Below are 21,251 nucleotides of genomic sequence, written 5' to 3' on the forward strand. Positions count from 1 at the left end.
CCTCTCAGCATCTGTGGGTGACACGGCTCTGCTCTCCTGCCGCTGAAGCCTTTGCATGTCCAGAACCCTCAGTAAAAGCGAGCGCCTTGGCAATGTCCGTGTTTCTCTGATTTTGTTTTCTCCTCTTTGCTTCACTTAAGATTCTGCTTGCCCTAGAACCTTCCATCTTGTGCTCTGTGGTGCTGGCATGGACCGTGGCCTGAGTGTCTCAGAACCAAGTGTTGCCGTGCGACTCAGCTCTTGCTTGAACGTGAGCTGAGTCCTTCGTTCACGCAGCAGAAAGGGACGTGACGGAGGCCGTGGTTAAGGCCTCGGCCGCTGTTAGAAAACCTTCGTGGCCCCTTGCTATGTGTCTTTCTCTTGAGAATCCCATAATAAGCCTTGGTCACGTTACTAGAATTTTCTTTGTCTCCGCCCTCCTTTGGAGCCATTAGAAACTAGTTTTCTGGCTTTGGTTCTTCTCCCATATGAGCTTTCTTTTGTCCCCTTTTCTATGGAGGCTCCCTTTAAGTAAGTATGGCTGGTAGAAGAGGCATCGGTAGCACAGAACCATGGTGGATTTTGTCATTCTTGTCTAATAAGGGAAATAAGGTTTTCTCTCTAAACTGTTTCGAACCAGGTTAGCCAGACCGGGGCTTCCGTAATGGAAATTAATTGAATCAAGGGCCCTGCCCTTCCCTCTCCTTTAGAGCCTCCGCGTTAAGACCTGGTCTTGAGCATTAGGTGAATGACGAAAGAAGCCCACGGCTCCTCTACCTAGATTCTGCCGATCTGGTTGAAAGCAGGCTTACGAACCGTAATGTGGAGAAAGTAAGAACTTTGGTTTCGAACTATAATTTGGAAAGGTCTCTGCTGGTTGTCCCTGCCCATTGCTCAGGGCTGAAAGGCACCTCTGTGTAGGAAGCACATGTGTGAGCCTAGGACTGTTTGGCTGCTCTATCCTGTATTTGCATAGGGAGTTGGTCTCCTGTCCCTTTAAACGGCCTGTCGCTTTACCTGTGATGAACAAGTCCGGCTGCTGGGAAAATGCTTGCTTTCCTTCCTCAGGAAGTGAGATTTCACTGTCAGTCTAAGGCGGGGATCGAATGCTCCTTGGAGGGTCAATGGGGTTTCAAAAAAATTGTGAATCAAGTCAGCAGATTATTGAAAAAAAAAAGAAAGCGAAGCCAGGGTCTGCGTCCTGGCCCTGTGGCTCCCTGGCGTGGGACCTCGGCCTCCGCCTCCCCAGTGTCCGTCTAGCGGCTGTGTGAGCTTGAAACGTGAGAGCGATGACTTCCCCGGGAATGCCACGTGCTTGTTCTGGCAGAGTCCTTAGCAATGATCACGACTCCCTGGGCTTCCGTCGGCAGGTCAGCTTGTGACCCTCTGCTAACCTTCTCTCCCCAGCTCATGAGGTGAAGAAGTAACCCAGGTTCCGCAGGAGATCCGCTGCCGTGCAGGCGACACACACACACACACAGCGTCTCCGCCGCGGACAAGGAGACCGTGTCTGAGTGCACGCTTTCTAGTAACGCTTTTGCCGAGCGGAAGTCGTTGGTTTTTGCTGAGTAACGTGGGAAAATGACGAGTGGTAAATCCTCCAATAAAGTTCTGTTTTCAAACCACATCTTTCCCCAGGAGAGAGAGCGGAGGTCGCCAGCTTTTAACCTCCAAATCACCACCTTCCCCGAGAACAACAGCAGCGCCCTCCAGCTGTTCTGTCACCAGGAAGGAGTTAAGGTAGCGTGCCTGGGGGGTGCCCCCACTGTACCACGGCCAAGGGCCCGCTCCAGCACCAGGCTCAGCCAGAAAGGGGATCGCGTCCTGGTGCCAGGGGTAGAATTGACTTGAACGAGATACCCCAACCCTCCACCGTATCTGAAAGGCGGAGTTCATCACATGGTCGCGGGTCACCAAGTGTTACTCTCCTTGTCCCCAGGTTACAGGCGCAGAGCCTCGGGGGGCCGCCTTGAGCGTAAACCCCAGCGCGGCCCTGGCCCCTCGCTTCGTGGGGGCCGGAACCTCTCTGAGCCTCAGGCTCTGTCTGGGAGATCTGAGTGGCCACAGTTCAACCAGATCATGAACTTGAAGGGCTCAGGGCAGTGTCCGAAGCACGTTGCGTTCTGGAATCAGTAGCCGTGGTGGTTCCTCAGAGTCTGCTGGGCCCCTGGGCACAGAGGGGTCCCTCCTGCCCCACAAGCGTCCTCGAGCCTTTCTAGAAAGCTGGGTTTGTGCTAGCGTTAAACGCAGCCCATACGCTCCCTCCCCTCCTTGAAGGGACCGCTAAGAGTAGCGCTCAGCCCGGCCCTGCCGTCTAGGAGAAAAGCAGCAGAGGCGAGAAAGCCCGAGGTGTCTTTTCAAGGAGCGAGGGCCGCGGCCCTAGAGGTCGGCGTGGATGGTCTTTGCAGCTCACACAAAATGAACGTTGGACGTCTTTTCCAGGATGTGAATATTTCTGAACTTATGAAGAAATTAGATATCCTTGGCGATAACGGGGTAACTATGAGCGATCGGTTTCTGGTTTCGTGTTCTCGTTTGGATGCGGGTGTGACTTTGTGTGGCTTTTGTTTTGTTCCCTTTTAATTTCTTCCTGATTTGAGAGATCTCCTCAGTACAATGTAAGGCTTTTGTATGGCCACGTTCCTGCGTGGGTGGCTGGGTGCCCCTTGGTCCGAAGTGGGGGTTTTAAAGCCAGGTCATCCTATAGCCTGGGAGGGATGGGGGGCGGGGAGCCTAAAGAGAAACACCCAGAGAGGGACGGGAGTCACGCCAGATTTCTGAAAGCGGAAAAGGGATACTCTTGCCTTCGTAAAAGGTTGGCTGGAGCGAGGCCCTATTTCTCAAAGGCTCGATGCCACCGCCGGAGCGGTTCCCCACTCCGGGGGCGCCGGGCCTCAGCTCTGTGGCATCTGGCCCCGCCCGTGAGCGGGGCTGACCCTGGGGAGGCCGCTGTCGCTGCCGAGCTGTGGAGGGCTGTCTGCACGTGTCGTGGGATCAGTGTACAACGCCCGTGCCCATTTTTGTGTTTTAGAATTTGAGGAATGAAGAACAGGTTGCCATAATCCAGGCTGGAACTGTGCTCGCCCTGTGTGAAAAGGTAGAGAGCCCAGCGGCATTTCTGTCCACGCTCCTTGTCCGAGCTGCCCGGCACCATACAAGAAACTGTACATTGGCGTCTCGCTTTGTTCTGGAAGCATGCGTTCCCGTCCGTCTGCGTCTGCATGCGCACGTGCACGCCTTTTCGTTTGCTGGTTGAGAGCCCCTCCCTCTTAGGGTAGAAAATCCGAGCCGGGGGAGGAGAGACAAGGCCACGGACCCCCCTCCCGTGGAGGAAACCATGTGACAGTGGCTAGACCTCCTTCCAGGGTTTTTTTGAGTTTTTGTCCCACACCCCTTTTTAAAACTTAGTCGAGATCATTCTTGACTATAGCTGTTACACCTGCTTCATAAGTTCCTACCCTGAGACAGACCGGCCTGGCCACACCCTTTAAGGTTTTTTTTTCTTCTGCTGTTAGATGGTAAGCACATCCCACTTCTTTTTTTTTTTTTTTTTTTTTTCTATTTACTGTCGTGCAGCCATGAGCAGTAAATTCCTATCTACATTTTAAAACGCGTCCACGGGATAGATTCTAGAACCCGGGCCACTGGGCCGGTGGATGAGAAAGTTTTGCAGCGTTTTGCAGCTGTCAGATGGTTTCCAGAACAGTGGTCCCCCGCCCCTCCTACCTGAGCGTTAGCGCTGCTGGCTTCTTGTTCAGCAAGGCGCTTCTCACCGCTAAGAACTCTGCCGGGAGGAGAGGCAACAGCCCATGAAGCCCTTCTTTCCGCTTTCATTTATTTGCGTGCTCTTCATCATGAGTTTCTTACGTGTATTGTCCATTTTCTTCTTCCTCGTGAATGGTGGTTCCACTTCTCTGGACAATGTCCCATTGAGCTTGTTACGCATTCGTCATACATTCAGTCACACAGTCATCTGTTCGCGGATTGGATACGCCGTTGTCATCATTACCGTCTTTCTTAGGGATTTCTCTGCACGCTTTACGTACTAAAGAGAATAACTTTTGTCACATTTATTAAAGATACATTCCTGTTTGCCTTTTAGATTAATTTAGGATCTGTTAAGTACACCCAACGTTTTAAGGCAGTCTTGTTCATAGATCGTTTTCTTTTAAAGCACATGAGTTAAACTTTGAAAGGCTTGTTTGATAATGATGAGGTCAGATTTTTTTTCTCCCGGGCACCTGTCCACCCTCTGCAGTGGTGTACAGGGCACTAAATGGTTGGTAACAGACATGGCAGAGCCTTGCTGAGGGCACGCAGGTGAGAGGTGGTGGCTCCATGTCTCTGTCACGGCACCTGTGTGCCCAGGCAGCTGGGGGGGCGGGGAGAATGACCTGCACCGACTGGCTGGTGGCCCCTCGGATGCAGGTAACGGTGGGGATTAGGCACGTGGTAAACGCCCTTCTCACCAGCAGAGCCAAACGTGACAGCGTGGCCTCTGGGACCGGGGTGTCACGTGGAGTGCCCAGCCACCCAGTCTAGTTTATTCCTCATTCACCTCAGTGTCCACTGAGAGTAAACCTCTGAGTGCCCAGCACCCAGCATGCCCAGCAGATGTGGTGATGCCAAACCCAGGGTTTCCTCAGCCTCCAGAGGCCCCTCCTGGGCTGGCTCCCAGCCACCCAGCTGCCACCTGCAGGGGGTGCCGTGGGTGGCCCCCCCATCTCCCTGAACCGTGAGCCTTACAAGGTGGGTGGTGAGACTCCAGGACATGGCACTTTTAAGTGGGACCAAGTATCGCTAAGCCCCCAGGGCAAGGCTGGGTTCCTGAAGATGTTTAACCACTGCTTGTGGACAGTGAGCCATGGAAGGAACCGCTAGGGGCTCAGGTGGGGTTGGGGCAGCCGGGCTGGCAGGTCTCCCTCTGTCTCACCCCGGCATCTCCCCGGGGGGCAGCTGACTGTGGGGACTCCCCAGCCCCACTTAGAGCAGCCCTGTGCGGGTACCAGGCTCTCCCATCCCTTCCCCCGTGGTCCTCCCCACACTTGCAAACAGCGGGCATTCAGACCTGCAGCCTCGGCCCCACTTAGACCCTCGGAGCGCCTCCTCTTCTCAACAATCCTGTAAAGTTATCCATTCATCTACTTTGTACTGAGGACACGGGGCCTGCCTGGCCCTCGACTACTCTGCTTTGACCCTGTCACCCACCCCCTGCCCACCTGCACCCGCTCCTGCAGTGCTGCCCATCACTGCTGACCACAGAGCCTTGCCAGGCTGGTCAGCAAATGCCAAGCTTGTGCCTGAATCACAGAGAGCTGTGCCAGCTGCCCTTAACTGCCAGCTCTGCCCCAGATCCCCCAAGGGTGGTGGCAGAGGGACGGTGCCAGGGGCTGGCATGTAGAGGCCCCAACTCTGTGCCAGGGGAGAGGGGCCCATGTGGGACAGTCCGTGGGGACTGGACTTAGCTTTTCCTCATTGTCTCAGGGACGCTAGCTCCACGCGTGTCTGTGATCAAAGGTCCGGTGCTTGGGAGAGGTTCTGTCTCCCCCTCAGAGAGAGTCTGGCACCAAGAGGGAAGCCCCAGAAGAGAAGGGGGTCAGCAGGACCCCCTGGGAGTGCCGGCAGGACAGCCAGGCTGTCCGCTAGTCCAGTTTACCCTGGATGCATGGCTTTCCCCAGCCAGAGAACTTCAGTGCTGAAACAGGGACAGTCCCAGGCGAATAGGGACCAGTTAGTCCCTCGGGAGCTGAGAGGTGCTCAGGAAAAGCTCACAGTGGGGGACCCCAGGCCCCCCCCAACATCCTCGTCAGCCCCCCGCCATCAAGTATACCTCATTTTTAAAATTTCCACTTGGTACTGATATCTGACCAAACTGAGATCCGTGTCAGTGGTCAATTATTTAGAAGCACAAAGCCCCTTTGGTGGCCTATGAGTGAGGTGCCACGCAGACGGCAGTGTCACGTGTTCCTGCAGATCTTGCTGCAAACGGCTTCCTGTCCCAGGCGCTCTCCCTCCTCCCATCACCACCCGGGGAAGCCCTGCTCCGTCTGGAAGATTCAGGGAGACACACCGCCCCGTCTCAGCACGTCTCTCACCACACATGCTGAGGGAGGAAGCTTGAACACAGCTCGTCGGGGGCCTGGCAAGGGGTCGCAAGTCATGCCTCTTCTCCCTCAAATTTAAAATCGGTCAGAGAGGAGTTCCCGCTGTGGCCCGGTGGTAACGATCCCAGCTAGGATCCATGAGGACGCAGGTTCAAGCCCTGGCCTCCATCAGTGGGTCGGTTGCCGTGAGCTGTGGTGTGGGTCACCGATGAGGCTCAGATCCAGTGTCGCTGTGGCTGTGGTGTAGGCCGATGGCTGCAGCTCTGGTTCAACCCCTATCCTGGGGACTTCCATATGCCGTGGGTGCGGCCCTAAAAAGCAATAATGACCACAGAACCAAAAAAAAAAAAAAAAAAAAAAACAGAATCAGAAAGTGGAAGTTTTTAAGAATCCATGGAAGTTTTCAAAAATCTCTAACAGCAGATTAGAGAACACAGCTGAGGCCACTGCCAGCTTTCTAACAGCGGGAGCAAGGCTGTGGGTCCCCTCTCTGAAGGGAGGGTGGGGTCTTAGAGGAGAGAGGCTCCCACACCCCGGCTCTGGGATCGGGTCCAGCCTCCATGGGCAATGTGCTGGCTGGGATGGGGTTGCACCAGCCACACGTCCCACGAGAGTCCCCCTCCCCGTGTCCTAGGGGTGGGCTGACTCACTTCTCCCTGAGGGTTTGGGGACAGGCAGGCACCCTGCCCCCACTCCCCTCTCTCCTGGGGTGGGCACAGCCTCTGGCATTCTCACCCCTGAGCGAGGCCCGGACTCGAACATGAAATCCATGATCTCACGTGCCCAGGATGCCCACGGCCAGCATTTTCTGGCCTCACTTTATTCTCGCACTGGCTGAAGAGGACCTGTCAAGTTTTTTCTTTATGTGCAGAATATGAATATCAAATCTTTTCTTTTTGGTTTTGTCTTTTGCCTTTTGAGGGCTGCACCCACAGCATTTGGAGGTTCCCAGGATAGGGGTCAAATTGGAGCTGCAGCTGCCAGCCTACACCACAGCCACAGCAATGCAGGATCCGAGCCGTGTCTGTGACCTACACCACAGCTCACAGCAGCACCAGATCCTTAACCCACTGAGCGAGCAGGGATCGAACCCTCAACCTCATGGTTCCTAGTCGGATTTGTTTCCGCTGCACCATGACGGGAACTCCTGAAATCTTTCTTTTTTTCTTTTTTCTTTTTAAGACCACACCCGCGGCATACGGAAGTTCCCAGGCCAGAGGTGGAATCGGAGCTGCAGTTGAAGCCTATACCACAGCCACAGCTACACAGGATCCTTTAACCCACTGAGCAGGGCCAGGGATCGAACCCACATCCTCATGGATACTAGTCGGGTTCTTAACCCGCTGAGCCACAACAGAAACTCCAATTCATTTGTTTTTTAACAGTAGGAGAAAATTGGACAGGGTGTCCTACAAAAAAACCTGTTCTAGAAGCAGCTTATTGCAATGATTCAAAACTGGATTTTTTTTTTCCCTATTCTATTTTATTCGTTTTATGACTGCTTGTATTAGGATAGTAAAAATGAAATATTTTTCATTCCTTGTCAAAAATATGCTTACCTGTGTCTAAGACACTGGGCACCCTCTCAGCAACGTGTAAGGAAAGGCTGCAGTGGGCACTGAGCACCTGCTTCTCGGTTCTGGGGCCGCCCCAGGGGCCGTGCTCGTGGTGACTTAAGTGGGGAGCCTCTGGGGTCCGAGCCCTCGCCAGGCTTGTTCCCCAGCACACACCCCACACCCTCCTTCCTCCAGCAAATGTCTGAGGCACTTGCCTCACACCAGGCCGTGCCCAGTATCCCATGCAGTGGGACGAGGGAAAGCGCCATCTGTCAGGTGACTGCTGTGACAGGGGAGAGATCCATGGAGGGCCGTTGACCCCATGGGCTCAGGAAGCAGGCAGGCTTCCTAGGGGAGGCGTCAGCTAACTCAGGTTCAAAGGCTCAGTAGGTGTTAGCTCTGTAATGGCCCAGGGCCCCGGCTGGGGACAGGAGAGGCGGCGGGCGATGTTCCAGGCAGAGGCGGGGCTTGTGCAAAGGCCCTGAGGTAAAAGGAGGCGGGGCTTGTCACCCTGCCCGTGTCAGGAGCAATGGGGTCTCCTCTGGGGCTTGAAGCCGGAACAGGGAAGTTCCATAAATAGATGAGAAGTTTTGAGAACCTGCTGGCAGGTGGGCCAGGAGGGATTTGGGGTCAGAGGCAAGCCTGGAGGCTGAGAGGGGCCTGCACTGGGTGGAGGCCTTGGGGCGGGGTGGGCGGGGTTTTGGCATGGGCGGAGGTGGGCCCCGCCTTTGGGAAGTGCAGTGGGAGGAGCCAGGGCTGCTCCCCGCTTCCCGGGGCAGGTGAGGCGGGTCCTCCCGGTAGAGGGAGGCCTGTGAGCCCTTTCTCAGGGGCCTTGAGGCATCAGCGTGTAGGGGCAGATCTGGGCTGGAGGGGGACAGTTGGGAGACTTTCAGAGACGGGAGAGGGCGCAGGGGCGGGAGGAGTCCCTGTCGGAGGCGGTGGACGGGGAGGAGCGCGCGGCGCCGAGGGGGCGGGGCGTCGGGAAGGGGCGTGTCCACAGGCGGGCCCCTTGGCGGGGCGGGGCGGGGCAAGGCAAGGGCTGTGCGTGGCCTTTCGCATCGGGGAGGTTGAATGCTCATACTTATACTGTTGTCAGACCCAACACCCCTGGACCCCCCCCAAAACATCCCACAGGGCGACATCCAGTAACGTGGGTCCCCATCTCTCAGGCGGGCTCCTCATAAAGAGACACCATCGTGCCTCCACCTGAGGGACAGCTGCCTGCCTTCCGCTCCTCCTCAGCCCAGACCTGAGACCAGGATCCCCTATCACCTGCACCCCTGGCAGGTGCTCTCAGGCCCTCGTACTCTGCACGGCCGGACCCCCTTTTGTGCCTGCATCCCACAGTGCAGCCAGCTGCCCAGACCTGACCCAGGTGGCTGCAGGGGGGGCAGCTGTAGGGGCTGGCGGCAGGGTGCTGTCCTGTGAGCTGGGTTTGAAATCCCCACTTCCCATCTGTGTGGCCTCGGACAAGTGACTTAGCTCAGCTGCTAGGTCTTCACCTGCAAAATGGGGTGACCCTCCCCCCCAAGGTAGTCATGAGGGGGCCAGATGAGGTCCCAGGATGAAGCTGCCCGCACAGCGATGGGCAGAGAACCCTGGAGGCTTGCCTACCGGGATGTGGGCTCGAGGGGGGCTGGGAGTCTGCCCACTGAGCACGGATTTGCGTTCCCACCCCACCGCCACCCCTGCGCCCAGGCTCGCCTGGGCACACGCCCCACGCCCACCTGCGTGCACATGCACACGCGTGTGTCCCTTTGATACCTGAGCAGGCGTCTGTAAAGCTGAAACATCCATAATGCCTATGAGATTCCGTTTCCAGGACCACCCTGTCACGTGGCTTCCTCTCGGGCCAGCAGCCTCCTCTAGAAGGTGGGCCCTGGCGGGACCTGGTTCTCACTGTGCCCTCTGCCCTCTGTCCCTGATGTTTTCCAGTGGCTGAAGCAGATAGAGGGAACCGAGGCGGCCCTGACCCAGAAGATGATTGACCTGGAGAGGGAGAAGGTAAAGGTGTGACCCTGAGGGGGGAGGGGGAGGGAGGTGACAGCTCAGACAAGTTGCTCCCGGGACGGCCTTGCCTGTATTTATTTGCACGCATTTCTAAATCGTGCTTTGGCCCTAATTGCTGTCCTGTGTAATTATCATCCATTCGCTCAGTTATTCACTTGATACATATTTTTGGAGCTCGCCCTCCTGGACCCTTGCCAGGATGAGGGGTTTGGTAACGAATAGCGGGGTCCCTGCCTTGACAGGCTATCCCACAAGCCCGTGGGGATGTGTGTACAGGGCTGCGGTCTGCGCTGTGCCCCTTATTGGCCATGAACTTGGGAGAGACACACTGGACACTGGTCTCCTCGTTACTCAGTGGGGCTCCTGTCTCACCTCCCCGTGCTCTCAGAGGAGGGATGCTGGACACACAGCCCGTTCTGCACAGTGCTTGGCACATGTGGGTACCTAATATTGACCAGGTGCCATGGGCGTAGTGCGGGATCCATCTTACCCAGCCTGGGGATGTCGGGAAAGGCTTCCCAGAGAGATGGTTCTTGAGCTTCAAGGACCAATTCATGTTCTCTTCCTCCCTCCCTCCTTCCTTCCTTGCTTTTTATTTCCCCTTTTAGCCACAGCCATGGCATATGGAAGTTCCTAGGCCAGGGATCAACACCTCCCCCCCGCCCCCGTAGCCGTGACCAGAGCCACAGCCGTGATTACGCTGGATCCCTAACCCGCTGAGTCACGGGCAGTGGAAATGAGAGGTGAGGGAGGAAGGAAGAGCCTAAGGCCTGGAAGCAGCGAATGGGCTGGGAAGAGCCCTGGGTGGCATCACCAGGCCTGGGTGTCTAGTCCCACCTCTGCCACCAGTGAACTGTGGCGTTAGGACAAGGCACTGGTCCTCTCTGGCCCTCTGTTTCGTCCTGTCTGAAGTCAAGTGGTTGCAGCACCTGAGCTCTAACCCCGAAACCCCCAATCAGTCAGAGAAGAGATTTGGGTTCTAGCGCGATCATACCTTTGAGGACCGAGTGACCTGGAGGGTGGGGACATAGTGCTGAGACTGACTGGGAGGTGGGTGACACTGCTCATGTTGGGGGGGAGGAGGAGTTGCCCCTGAAAACTATTGAGACAGTCTTCAGGGGCCCCCAGGACAAGGATTCCTGCAACCTGGGCTTGAGCACCAAGTTGGGGGGTGGCCCCTTCACCGTGGTCAGGCACCCAAGAGGAAGGAGGCTGGGAGGATTTGGGACAGGCTCGATCAAGGTTCCTGGGCGGGGAGGCTCCTTCTGGGGAATTCGTGCCAGAGCGAGCAGGGCAGACCTGACCTCCCTTCTCACCCAAGCACCTGGCCGGCCCCCACCTCCGCGGGGCCGTCACTGTCTAGCAAGTCTGAGTAGGTGGGCTCTAAAGGGCTGCCCAGTGACAGGTTCTTGTGCTGATCTTGACCTTGGACGCCTCCTCTTTTTCAGGACCTGTTCAGCAGGCAGAAGGGCTACCTGGAGGAGGAGCTAGACTACAGGAAGCAAGCCCTTGACCAGGCTTACCTGGTAGGACCGGAAGTGGGTTGGACCTTCTGGCTCTTTAGCCCTAGTATTACAGGCTGCCCTTCCTTTGGGGTGATGGCACCTTTGGGGTCCCTGAGGTGCTGCGTGGGCACGATCCCAACACCACCTCCGCATTTCGACTAGTTTCAGCCCACGTGACGGTACAGATAAGTTGTCACTTTCTCCAAATCCATCATGATGTTTCAAAAACATTTACCTAGCCTGATGGTTTCTTTAGCCACGCTTAATCAGTTCTTGCAATCGTTTGAGACAAAGGACAACTTTCTTCTCAATAATACTTCTTTATGCTTAAAACCCAGAGCAAGCTTCCCCATGAATAGCAAAAAGAGACCGTTACAAAGGAACATTCGGCCATGAGCAAAGGCCGAGCGACCCCCAGAACCAGAACCGCTTGTGGTGTGGTCTGTGCAGCATCCTGTTCCAGTCACGGGACTGGTTCAGTGCTTCCTGGTGACGAACGTAGGTGGGATCACGTTCAGGTTCACAGGTGGTACAGCCTGGAGGACTCAAGCAGGTGGTCCTAGCCCTGAGGGAAGCTCTCCCTTAGGGGGGAGAGAGATGACGGAATGGGACATTTCCAGGCCGTCCCCAGAGCAGAGGTAACTTAGAGTTCATTGCCGCTCTTGCAGGAACAACAAAGCCTGGAGCAAATCTTTGCCCAGATGGTTCGTGGTTAAAATCATTTACCGAGGGGGGGGTTCTGACCTAAGAAAGGCAGAATCAGTAATGACAACTCAACTGGCAAACCCCGTTTCCATGCAGATGGAGCACGGGAGGCTGGGCCCAGCACAGGCGGGAGCTCTGGGGGAGAAGGCGGGCCCACCTCCCTCCCGGGGACCCAGGGCCCTTGGTGTCCAGACTCCGAGGCTAGACTCCCCCGGGGGCAGGGAGCAGGGGATGGGGAAGGTGGGGACAGTGTGAGCCTCAGCAAGACGAGGCATCTCCCCTCTCATTTCTTGCTGCTGGGGACTCAGTGTTGTAACGATCTTAGGGACAATTTAAAAGTGGAAGCACACTCATCTGTTTCTCACCCTCTTTCACTTTGGGAGGTTTTGCTTGCTTCTGTCTCATCTCCGTCCTTTTGCAAACACACTTTCCCTCTGCACTCAATGCGCTTTGCAAACCTGGGGTGTCCTGCTTTTCGGGGGAGAGGGAGCAGTGAGGACACTTCCCACTGGCCTGGGCTGGCAGTGGCGTTCCTAGCCAGCCAGCTGAATGCCACGTCCCCAAAACTGGAGACACATTTTCCCACTGTACTCACGATAAAAGGGGAGATTTGTCCCCAAAACAAGGGCAGTGATTTAGAAGCCAAAGAGAAAATAAAAGACCAGCCACCTCCAACTTCTCTTTGAAGCCTGCATTTTAAGGGGCGGTTGTGACTCTTTGTTCTTATTGCCCTGGTCCCTCCTGTACAGAGCAGGGCACCTTGACCCAAGGGAGTAATATGTGTTCTTGCAACTGTGTGCACGGGGCTGGAAGGGCCTCCCTCACCCCCATGCCCACCCTGGGGACTGCCGGTCCCTGCGCGCACCTCCTCTCCCGGCCCGAGATGCCCTGCTCCGCCTCACTCGTGGCAGTGTCCTGGGGTGCCTGTCGCCCACGCGTGACCTCCCACTGTCTGTGTGATTTGGGCCGCTCAGAAAATCCAAGAACTGGAGGCCACACTGTACAACGCGCTGCAGCAGGAGCCGGGGCGGAGGGCCAGCGCGGCGCTGAGCGAGGGCTGGCGGGAGGACCTGCAGGCCGCCGTGGAAAAGGTGCGCAGGCAGATCCTGCGGCAGAGCCGGGAGTTCGACAGCCAGATCCTGCGGGAGCGCATGGAGCTGCTGCAGCAGGCCCAGCAGGTAGGGCAGGGGCCCAGCAGGCAGGGCAGGGGCCTCAGGTAGGGCAGGAGCCCAGCAGGTAAGGCAGGGCCCCACAGGTAGGGCAGGGGCCGCAGGTAGAACAGGGGCCCACAGGTAGGGCAGGGGAGCAGTAGATAGGGACAGGGGCCCAGCAGATAGGGACAGGGGCCCAGAAGTAGGGCAGGGGCCCCACAGATAGGGGCAGGGGCCCCACAGGTAAGACAGGGGCCTAGCAGGTAGGAGCAAGGGCCTAGCCAGGTGCCACGCACCACCGCCCCTGCTTCTCTGCCTCTCCTGTCCCCTGCTGGCGCACTGACACACTGACTGGAATGTTCCATGGTGAGCTGGCAGTAAAGCAAGTTTCCGTGAAGCAGGGGTGTCTTCCCAAGGATGCCCGCGTGGCCTACGGGACCCTCAGTGATGGGGAGACGTGGGCTCTCGGGCATCGTATGTCGGCTGTTTCTCATCAGACATTTATTTGTTCGTTTGCTTGTTTATTTTTGGCCACGCCCGTGGCACGCGGAAGTTCCAGGGCCAGGGATCGAACCCGTGATCACACATTTAAACAGGGGCCCCACCCCCCCAGTGGGAACACCGACGACAGCAAGATGCCCCCTCTTCCACCAGTGTCCATGTTCTGTTTAAATTCAGGTTCTTTTTTTTTTTTTCTTACATATTGCTTTTTTTAAAAAATTTTTTATGATAGTTGATTTACAATGTTCTGTCAATGCCTGCTGTACAGGAAAGTGACCCGGTCATACTCATCGACTGGGAGCTTGGGGTGGGTTAGAGAAACTCGGGTTCTTGTGACCAGGAGGTGCGGGCTGCAGGGTTTGCTCTGGGCTGTGTTTTGTGATGACGGCTCCTTTGAGGACTGGGCCCTGGAAGCTGTATCAGTTGTTAACGCAGAAAACTTAAATGTCATCCTAAGTGAATTTGGGGGCCGGGTGAGCATCCCGCCATGCTGAGCACGTAGGGACCATGTTCCCAGGACTCGGGAAGGGGATGAGGAAGAGGAGGCAGCAGCTCGATCCGGCATTCGCTGGGGGTCCTGCGTTAGGTCCCTCAGCTCAGGGATGCCTGCGGGTGGGGGTGATCATGTCCATTTTCCTGATGAGGAAACTGAGGTTCAGGATGGTAAACACATGTACCCAAAGGTGTCTGCCAGTGAGGAAGGGTCAGACCTCCAGTGGGACTCAGTGTCACAGAGGAGACAGAGACTTTGGAGGAGCAGAGGCGGAGAGGGGTGTTCGAAGCAGCAGAAGCCCCCATGTGGACTGAGAAGCCAAGGTCCCTGGTGGGTTTGAGGAGGGGGTGTGGGGGGCACTGCTGGTGGCCCTCAGTTGAGGAGGGAAAGGGCCGTGATGGAGAGGGAAAGAGGACATGTCAGGATGCGAGGGCGAGAGGACGTCTTGCAGCCCCCCGCGCCCCTCTGCCCCGGCTCCCGCGCTGCCCCCTGTGCCCCTGGGATCTGCCGGCTGGTTCCTGAGCCTGTGGGATGCCCAGCATGTGCTGGATGTTTGCTGGGCATCTTAAGTGGCAAGGACACAGACACCCCCACACCCCCAAGAATAGGCAGGGATGCTGCGGCCAATAGGAGGGAGCGGAGAGGCGAGCATGAGGGGCCCGTGCAGGTGAAGGGGTGGCTGGAACCCGAGTGTTGCGGGCAGGTGGTGACAAGGCCCTCGGACCTCTCTTCTCTGAACAGACAGGGTGGGGAAGGAGGTGACAGTGTGAAACCGTGCGTATGTCCCCCCCCTACATGGGGCTGGGTCCTGAGGGAAGAAGGAGGGAAGCCACACCCCCTGTAAGGACACAGTGGGGGTGAGGGTGGGGAGGGTTTGGAGTCCCTGCAGCTCAGGTGGGTGAGAAGCCGCTGGTGCAGGATGGGCCACTGGGGATGGAGTCGGACAATTTGCAGTGAGAATGAGCAGAGTGATGGCCAGCAAGATCCAGGAGGAGGCGTTTGCCGAGTGGGGGGTGGGGGAGGGGAGGCAAAAGGGGGAGGAGCTTATGGCCAGTGAGGTCCAAGGAGATCTTGCTCGGGGCTGCAGGCATGGGGTGTTTGTCTCTGAGGACACTGTCGCTGAGCCGTCAGTGAAGAGTCACCGGAGCTGGCCCTGATCCAGTCGGGGCGGGGAGCCGAACAGGGAACAGATCCTGACCGTCCAGCGTGGCTGGGCTCTCCAGTCCATGGGCGCAATGTGTTGGGGGTTGCAGGAAAGGGTCCCTTCCTGGGGGGAGGCTGCGACAGGGCCAGCTGGGCTAAGGTTTGAAGGTAAATAGGAAAAAGCCAGGTGACCATCCTGGGAGCAGCATTGCAGACAGCAGCAGAGCAGGGATGCTCAGCCGGCTTAGCACTGGATGAAAACACAGACCCTGGGACCTTTGAGCCCTGTTCTCACTAGCTGTGTGGCCTTGGATAAGTGACTTAACCTCTCTGGGCCTCACTTTGCTGGGATGGTAATAACGCCTACTCACTGGGACCTTGTATGCTTTACGTGAACTTCCATGGAAAGCACTCTCAGCAAGTGCAAGTGGCTGTGACTGTTGCCAAGCACGGGCTGTGAGGATGTGGCAGGTGCAGGGCCAGACAGTGCTGGGAGCTGGGTGCCTGCTTAGCCAATGGCCCGCGTGGGGCCTCCTTGGTGGGACTCGCGGCTGAGCGTGCATGAGGGCTTGATTCGTGGGCAGCAAAAATCCAGCTTGAAGCAAAGCATTTGTCAGGCTTCCCTGGCCACTCAGCGGGGTTAAGGATCTGGTGTGGTCACTACCATGGCTCAGGTTACTGCTGTGGCTCAGGTTCGATTCCGCCTGGGAACTTTCACATGCCACAGGCACAGCCACACACACACACACACACACACACACACACACACACAAAGAAGAAGAAGAAGAAGAGCCTTTGTGTATTTGAATCCTTTGTGATTCAAAAGCATTTGTGTAATTGATCCCGCCCAAGGACCCGGATCCCACAGAGGTGCTGGTCTAAGTGTGGGACGTGTGATGGGTCCACTGCACACCCTAAAGACAAAGGTCAATGCCACACGTGGCTGGGAATCCTGGGAAAGCACCATGTCCCACCAAGAGAAAAAGGGACTCCGATGATTAGGAAAAAAAAAAAAAAGAACAAGTGGAAAGCAAGCCATGCTGGCTGCGTGGGCCACTGAGGACTAGGCTCCCTTACAGAAGAAAATCCTTTAACAGCAAAGGGTTTTGGAGTGTCTGTGTCAGATCGTGCGGGGAACTCCCTTCCTGTGACGATTCTCTTGGCCTTCCTAGTAAATTGCACGTGCCTCCGCGTGGGGAAAGGGACTGAGCTTGAGCCAGGGCTGGGAGCTGCTTGTCCCCCACCTCTGGATCACCTTCCGATCAGTTGAGAATTCTGCCAAAGGTAAATGGTAGACACGCTTCCTCCCGCCGAAGACGAAGGCTGCCCCCACTCTTACTAAGATACACTGATGCGCGCGTCTCAGCCAGTGCTGGTGTCACTCGCGGATGGTGCATCGCTCTGGGGCATTTGTGAGATGGAGCACAGCCAGGAGTGAGTGAGCTGCTGCCTGGGCGGTGTCCAGGCAGAGGAGGGCTGTCTGTGTAGTAACAGCAAGGCAGCGTTCCAAGTCCACCCTGCGGTCTGCAGAGCATATCACCTGGGAGCTCTTAGAAGTGCAGCTTGCTCGGGCCCCACCCCAGACCTGCTGCATAGGGTCCTGCATTTAACAAGACGCCCAAGAAATGTGATTTCTGCGCAAGCTCAAGTAGTTAAATATTAGTCTTTGAGACACAGGGCTGAGGGTTACAGGGGGGTTTAAGTGTCTGTCTTCGTTGGCTTGGGCTGCCATAACAAAGGACCACAGATTGGGGGGCCTAAACAGCAGAGGCTGGACATCCAGCATCAGGTACCGGCTGGATGGTTGCTGGCGAGGGCTCTCTTCCTGGCTCACACGTGGCCGCCTTCCCTCTGCGCCCGCACACACGGCGAGGGGGTTGGAGGGGCGTGCAGCGTGGGGCACAGATGGGAGAGAGAGCGGTCATCGTGCTTTTCTCATAAAACCACCAATCCTACGAGATTAGGGCCAGCCTATGAGCTCATTTAACCTCGTAACCCGGTCTCCAAAGGCAGTCCCCCTGTGGGTTAGGGCTTCAATACAGGAATTTGGAGGGAACACAATTCCACCCATCGCAGAGGGTCTCGTTACTTTTTTGGCTTTGTAAGCGAGCGAGTTCTCCTGCCTTCTGCCCTGATGCAGCTCAGGTGAACCCTCCTCTGTCATATCAGGCCCCAGATTCCAGGAGGAGGGCTCCACCTCTTCCTGCTCTGGGCTCAGCTCCGAGACGTTGGCAGGGCTGCACCCTCCTGACCCCAGGTTCCGTGTCTGCACTGTGGGTGGTTCAGAGCAGCTCCAGCTCTAGGCTTTGTCTTCAGGGTCCTGTGTCACCCTGTAGGCAGAAATGCTTGGCCAGACTCTCCCAGGGTGGCACAGATGTGACCGAGGATGCCATGATGCTAACAGATTCCTGCTCCGCCCTTCACCCCCTGCCCAACGTTACATGTGTAACAGCAGCAGGAAGCAGACACCTCAGCCAGCATCTCGGTGTCTTGGCAAAAGATGCTCAGACTTGAGAGTACATCTGTTTGGCTGGGTGTTTCCATGAGAGGAATGGGCTGGACTTGGGTCATCCAGGTGAGGCCCAGGTAGAGAGACTTTCCCGACAGCCAGCCCTGTGACAGCACGATGCTGACGACAGTGAGACCCTGCCGCCTCCTGCCTTTGTTCCACAGCTGTTCCCTGAGCACCTATCACGTGCCGGGCACAGGTCTCGCCTCCGGGCGGGGGTGGAGCAGTGGGCAAAGTCTCTGCTTTCCTAGAGAGTGTGTTTTCCTGTCCCACTCAGGGGAAGTAAGCGGCAGGCACCTAAATATCAGATAAGGTGAGCCTGCAGAGTTCCTGTTGTGGCTCAGCAGTAACGAACCTGACTAGCATCCATGAGGATGCGAGTTCGATCCCTGGCCTCGCTCAGTGGGTTAAGGATCTGCCATTGCCGTGAGCTGTGGAGTAGGTCGCAGACGTAGCTCTGATCTGGCATTACTATGGCTGTGGTGTAGGCCAGCTGGTGCAGCTTCGATTCCTCTCCTAGCCTGGGAGCCTCCATGTGCCACAGGCGTGGTCCTAAAAAGTGAAAGAAATAAAGAAAAGAAAAGAAAAGAAAGAAACGGTGAGACCTGAGGCTGGAATGATGTGAGAGGTGAGCCGTGTAGCTATTTGCAGAGAGAACAGCAAGTTAAAAGGCCCCGAGGGGAGGCCGGGTTTATTGTGCGGGAGGAAAAGTGTACCTTGTTCGTCAGCTGTGATTTTAAAAGCAGTACCCACCGCATACGGAATTCTTAGAAGGGACCACCAGGCCGAAACAATAGGTGTAAGGAGCATCATTAGAACACTAGTTGGTAAAGAACAACACCTCTGGGCCCCGTGCTCCGCTCGGCAAATGCATCAGTACCTCTTTCACGAGCTTCTCCTGCTCCACGCCACGCCGCCTTCATTTCTAATGCCCCTTCTTCCTCCCCTTCTTCCCCTTCCTCTTCTTTTTTTTTTTTGTCTTTTGTCTTTTTTGTTGTTGTTGTTGCTATTTCTTGGGCCGCTTCCGCGGCATATGGAGCTTCCCAGGCTAGGGGTCCAGCTGTAGCCACCGGCCTACGCCAGAGCCACAGCAACGCGGGATCCGAGCCGCGTCTGCAACCTACACCACAGCTCACGGCAACGCCGGATCGTTAACCTACTGAGCAAGGGCAGGGACCGAACCCGCCACCTCATGGTTCCTAGTAGGATTCATTAACCACTGCGCCACGACGGGAACTCCTCCCCCTTCCTCTTCTTATTCTTCCCCCCTCCCCCTGTCCTTTTGTCACCATGTCCATGGCACTCAGAAGTTCCCGGGCCTGGGATGGAGCCAGAGCAGCGACAACGCCAAATCCTTAACCGTTAAGCCACCAGGAAACTCCTGGCTTGTACTTTTTCCGAATGTCTGCATTGCCGAGCATTGCCCCAAGTGCCGGGGAACCAGCTACCCTCGTGAGGCTTGTGGTCCAATGCAGGGAGGCAGACCAGAGCTGGCATGTGGAAGGGGCTCCATAAATGTTGGTTCATTAACACTCACACCAACCCTATGAGAACTATTGGTGCAGTTTCATAGGTGAGGCGAGCGAGGCTCAGAGAGGGTCAGCCAATTGCCTGGCGTCACACAGCCAGGAAGAGGCAGAGCTGGAATGCGAAACCATGGCATCAGATCTCAAAGCCCCTTCCAGCCTCCCATACCCGAGTGAGAGACTGACCCTGGTTATTTAAAAAAAAAAAAGTCAGGAAAGATTAGAATGAGAATGTCTCAGGCTGATTTTTTAAAGCCCAGAATTTGTTCCTGGGAGATTTTTGCACATCATTTGGAAGCGATAAAGCGCTGTCCTCCCTCCGTGCGGCGCTGCAGTTTATAGGGCACTTTCCCCAGGTCCGCATTTCAAGGTCATTGGGTGAGTGTGTAGATCTTAGAGGAGGGGGTTCAGCACAGAGAGGTTACTCGATTACGTGACTCCCCCGAATCCGCCAGCTTCTTAAGTCTGGGGCCCGGGATCCAAGCCAGGGGCCAGCCAAGTTCTGTGCTCATTCTGAGATGCTCTCTGCCGGCCCGTCTTGGGAGGGGGGGTCTTGGGAGGCGGGCCAGATGGAGGTAACACCGTCTCCCTCGGGTGAGAGGTAACACTGGCTCCTTCCGCCAGCCCTGCTCCAAGCACATTGTGCAGACTCGCTTGCTAATGGGCAACGCTATTAACCCCAACTGACAGATCAGAAAGCCAAGGCCGGGGAGGCTGAACCACCTGCCCAAGGTCACAGATCTGAGAGCAGAAGTGTTGCCGGCGCTTCTTCCATGTGCGTCCCCCTCTGCTTTGCTGGCAGTGTGCTCTTTCCAAAATCAGAATCTCATCATCGCCCTGCTTAAAATCCTTTACACCCCCCCGCACCCCCCCACCCCGAATCACCAAGCTCCTCACCAGAACATTCCAGACCCTCTGGGCTCCGCCCATCCCGCACCTCCAGCTCCCTGTATACAGACACCATTCCTTCTGCCTGGCATTCCCTTCCCTCTTCGGCGTCTGGAAAACCACTGGGGGCTGGCTTCTGTGCCTCCTCTGGCCCACAGCCCACACCTCAGTTCCTTACCTCCCGCCCTCTCTGCTCAGCATGACCTTCCCTGAAGACCCACATGCAATAGCGTCCAGCCCGTCCCTACCGCTGCTTGACTTCTTCCATGACACCTGTCTTCATCCAGGGCACCATCTGTGTGTTTGTATAAAGCCATCGCCTGGGCTTGATTGGACCATGACCTCCTTGAAGCTCTGGGCATATGGTGCCATATTTGCTGAGTGGGTGCAGGTGCCCAGAGGGGTGGCCCTCAGAATGGGGCCCCTGACCAGCAGCATCCTTATCCCCCAGGAACCTGTGGGACATACATCTTCTCAGGCTCCACCCCAGAACTACTGGGTCAGAAACTCTGGGGCAGGTGATGCTGATCCAAGTTTGGGGGTCTAGGCCTAGAAGGCTGCTCCAGGCCTGATAACGGGGCCACATGCTTAATCCAGGCTGACCCAAATCGCCCACTCTTCAGCCTGACAGTGTGCGCCCAAGGAGTGGGTCTCCAGCTCCGTTCAGGCTTGGCAAGGCTGCAGCCAGCTAAGCAGGTATCCAGGGGTGTCCGCTCTTTAGAGGTGATGGGGTGCCCCTGGACATGTGACAAACTGGAAAAGGTCGTACTTGCCAACCCCACTGCCCTCAACTGGTGGGATGCTGTGTGGAACCAGAAAGAACAGATGGGTAAACCACTGAGGGTGCTGGGCGTGCACCCCAAGAGACAGTCAGTGGGCACAGCAGCTGTCCCCGTTTGCCTGGGACTGATGGGTTTCTCAAGACTGCACTTTCAGTGCTAAACCAGGAATGTCCTGGGCAAATGGGGACAGTTGGTCCTGAAGCCCAGTGCCAAGTGGGCTTCTGAGAATCCTGGTGGCTGCCACAGCCATGCCTGCCACTGGCACTCACTTCCTCTGTCCCGGCTGCCAGGCTCCAGCTAAATACACCTTGGAAGAGTATGGCACGTGCCGCTGCTTTAAATCACCATCTCTATTAACCTGCCCAAGGTGCCTCCATATCTCCCTCTAGGCTTGAGGTT

The 21,251-nt window shown here is 56.4% G+C and overlaps 1 protein-coding gene across 1 annotated transcript in view; it reads left to right on the top strand.

Moving 5' to 3' along the window:
* The window catches only part of JAKMIP1 (janus kinase and microtubule interacting protein 1), a 141,793-nt gene that overhangs the window by 115,005 nt on the left and 5,537 nt on the right, over nucleotides 1-21,251 (top strand). Inside the window, exons 14-19 of the mRNA XM_047798566.1 lie at nucleotides 1,618-1,719; nucleotides 2,422-2,475; nucleotides 3,011-3,076; nucleotides 9,575-9,643; nucleotides 11,098-11,175; nucleotides 12,834-13,037. Of these exons, the coding sequence (XP_047654522.1) occupies nucleotides 1,618-1,719; nucleotides 2,422-2,475; nucleotides 3,011-3,076; nucleotides 9,575-9,643; nucleotides 11,098-11,175; nucleotides 12,834-13,037 (573 nt within the window). The remainder of the gene's footprint in view (nucleotides 1-1,617; nucleotides 1,720-2,421; nucleotides 2,476-3,010; nucleotides 3,077-9,574; nucleotides 9,644-11,097; nucleotides 11,176-12,833; nucleotides 13,038-21,251) is intronic.

The sequence above is a fragment of the Phacochoerus africanus genome, chromosome 10, assembly GCF_016906955.1.
Source record: "Phacochoerus africanus isolate WHEZ1 chromosome 10, ROS_Pafr_v1, whole genome shotgun sequence".
Taxonomy (NCBI): Eukaryota; Metazoa; Chordata; class Mammalia; order Artiodactyla; family Suidae; genus Phacochoerus; species Phacochoerus africanus.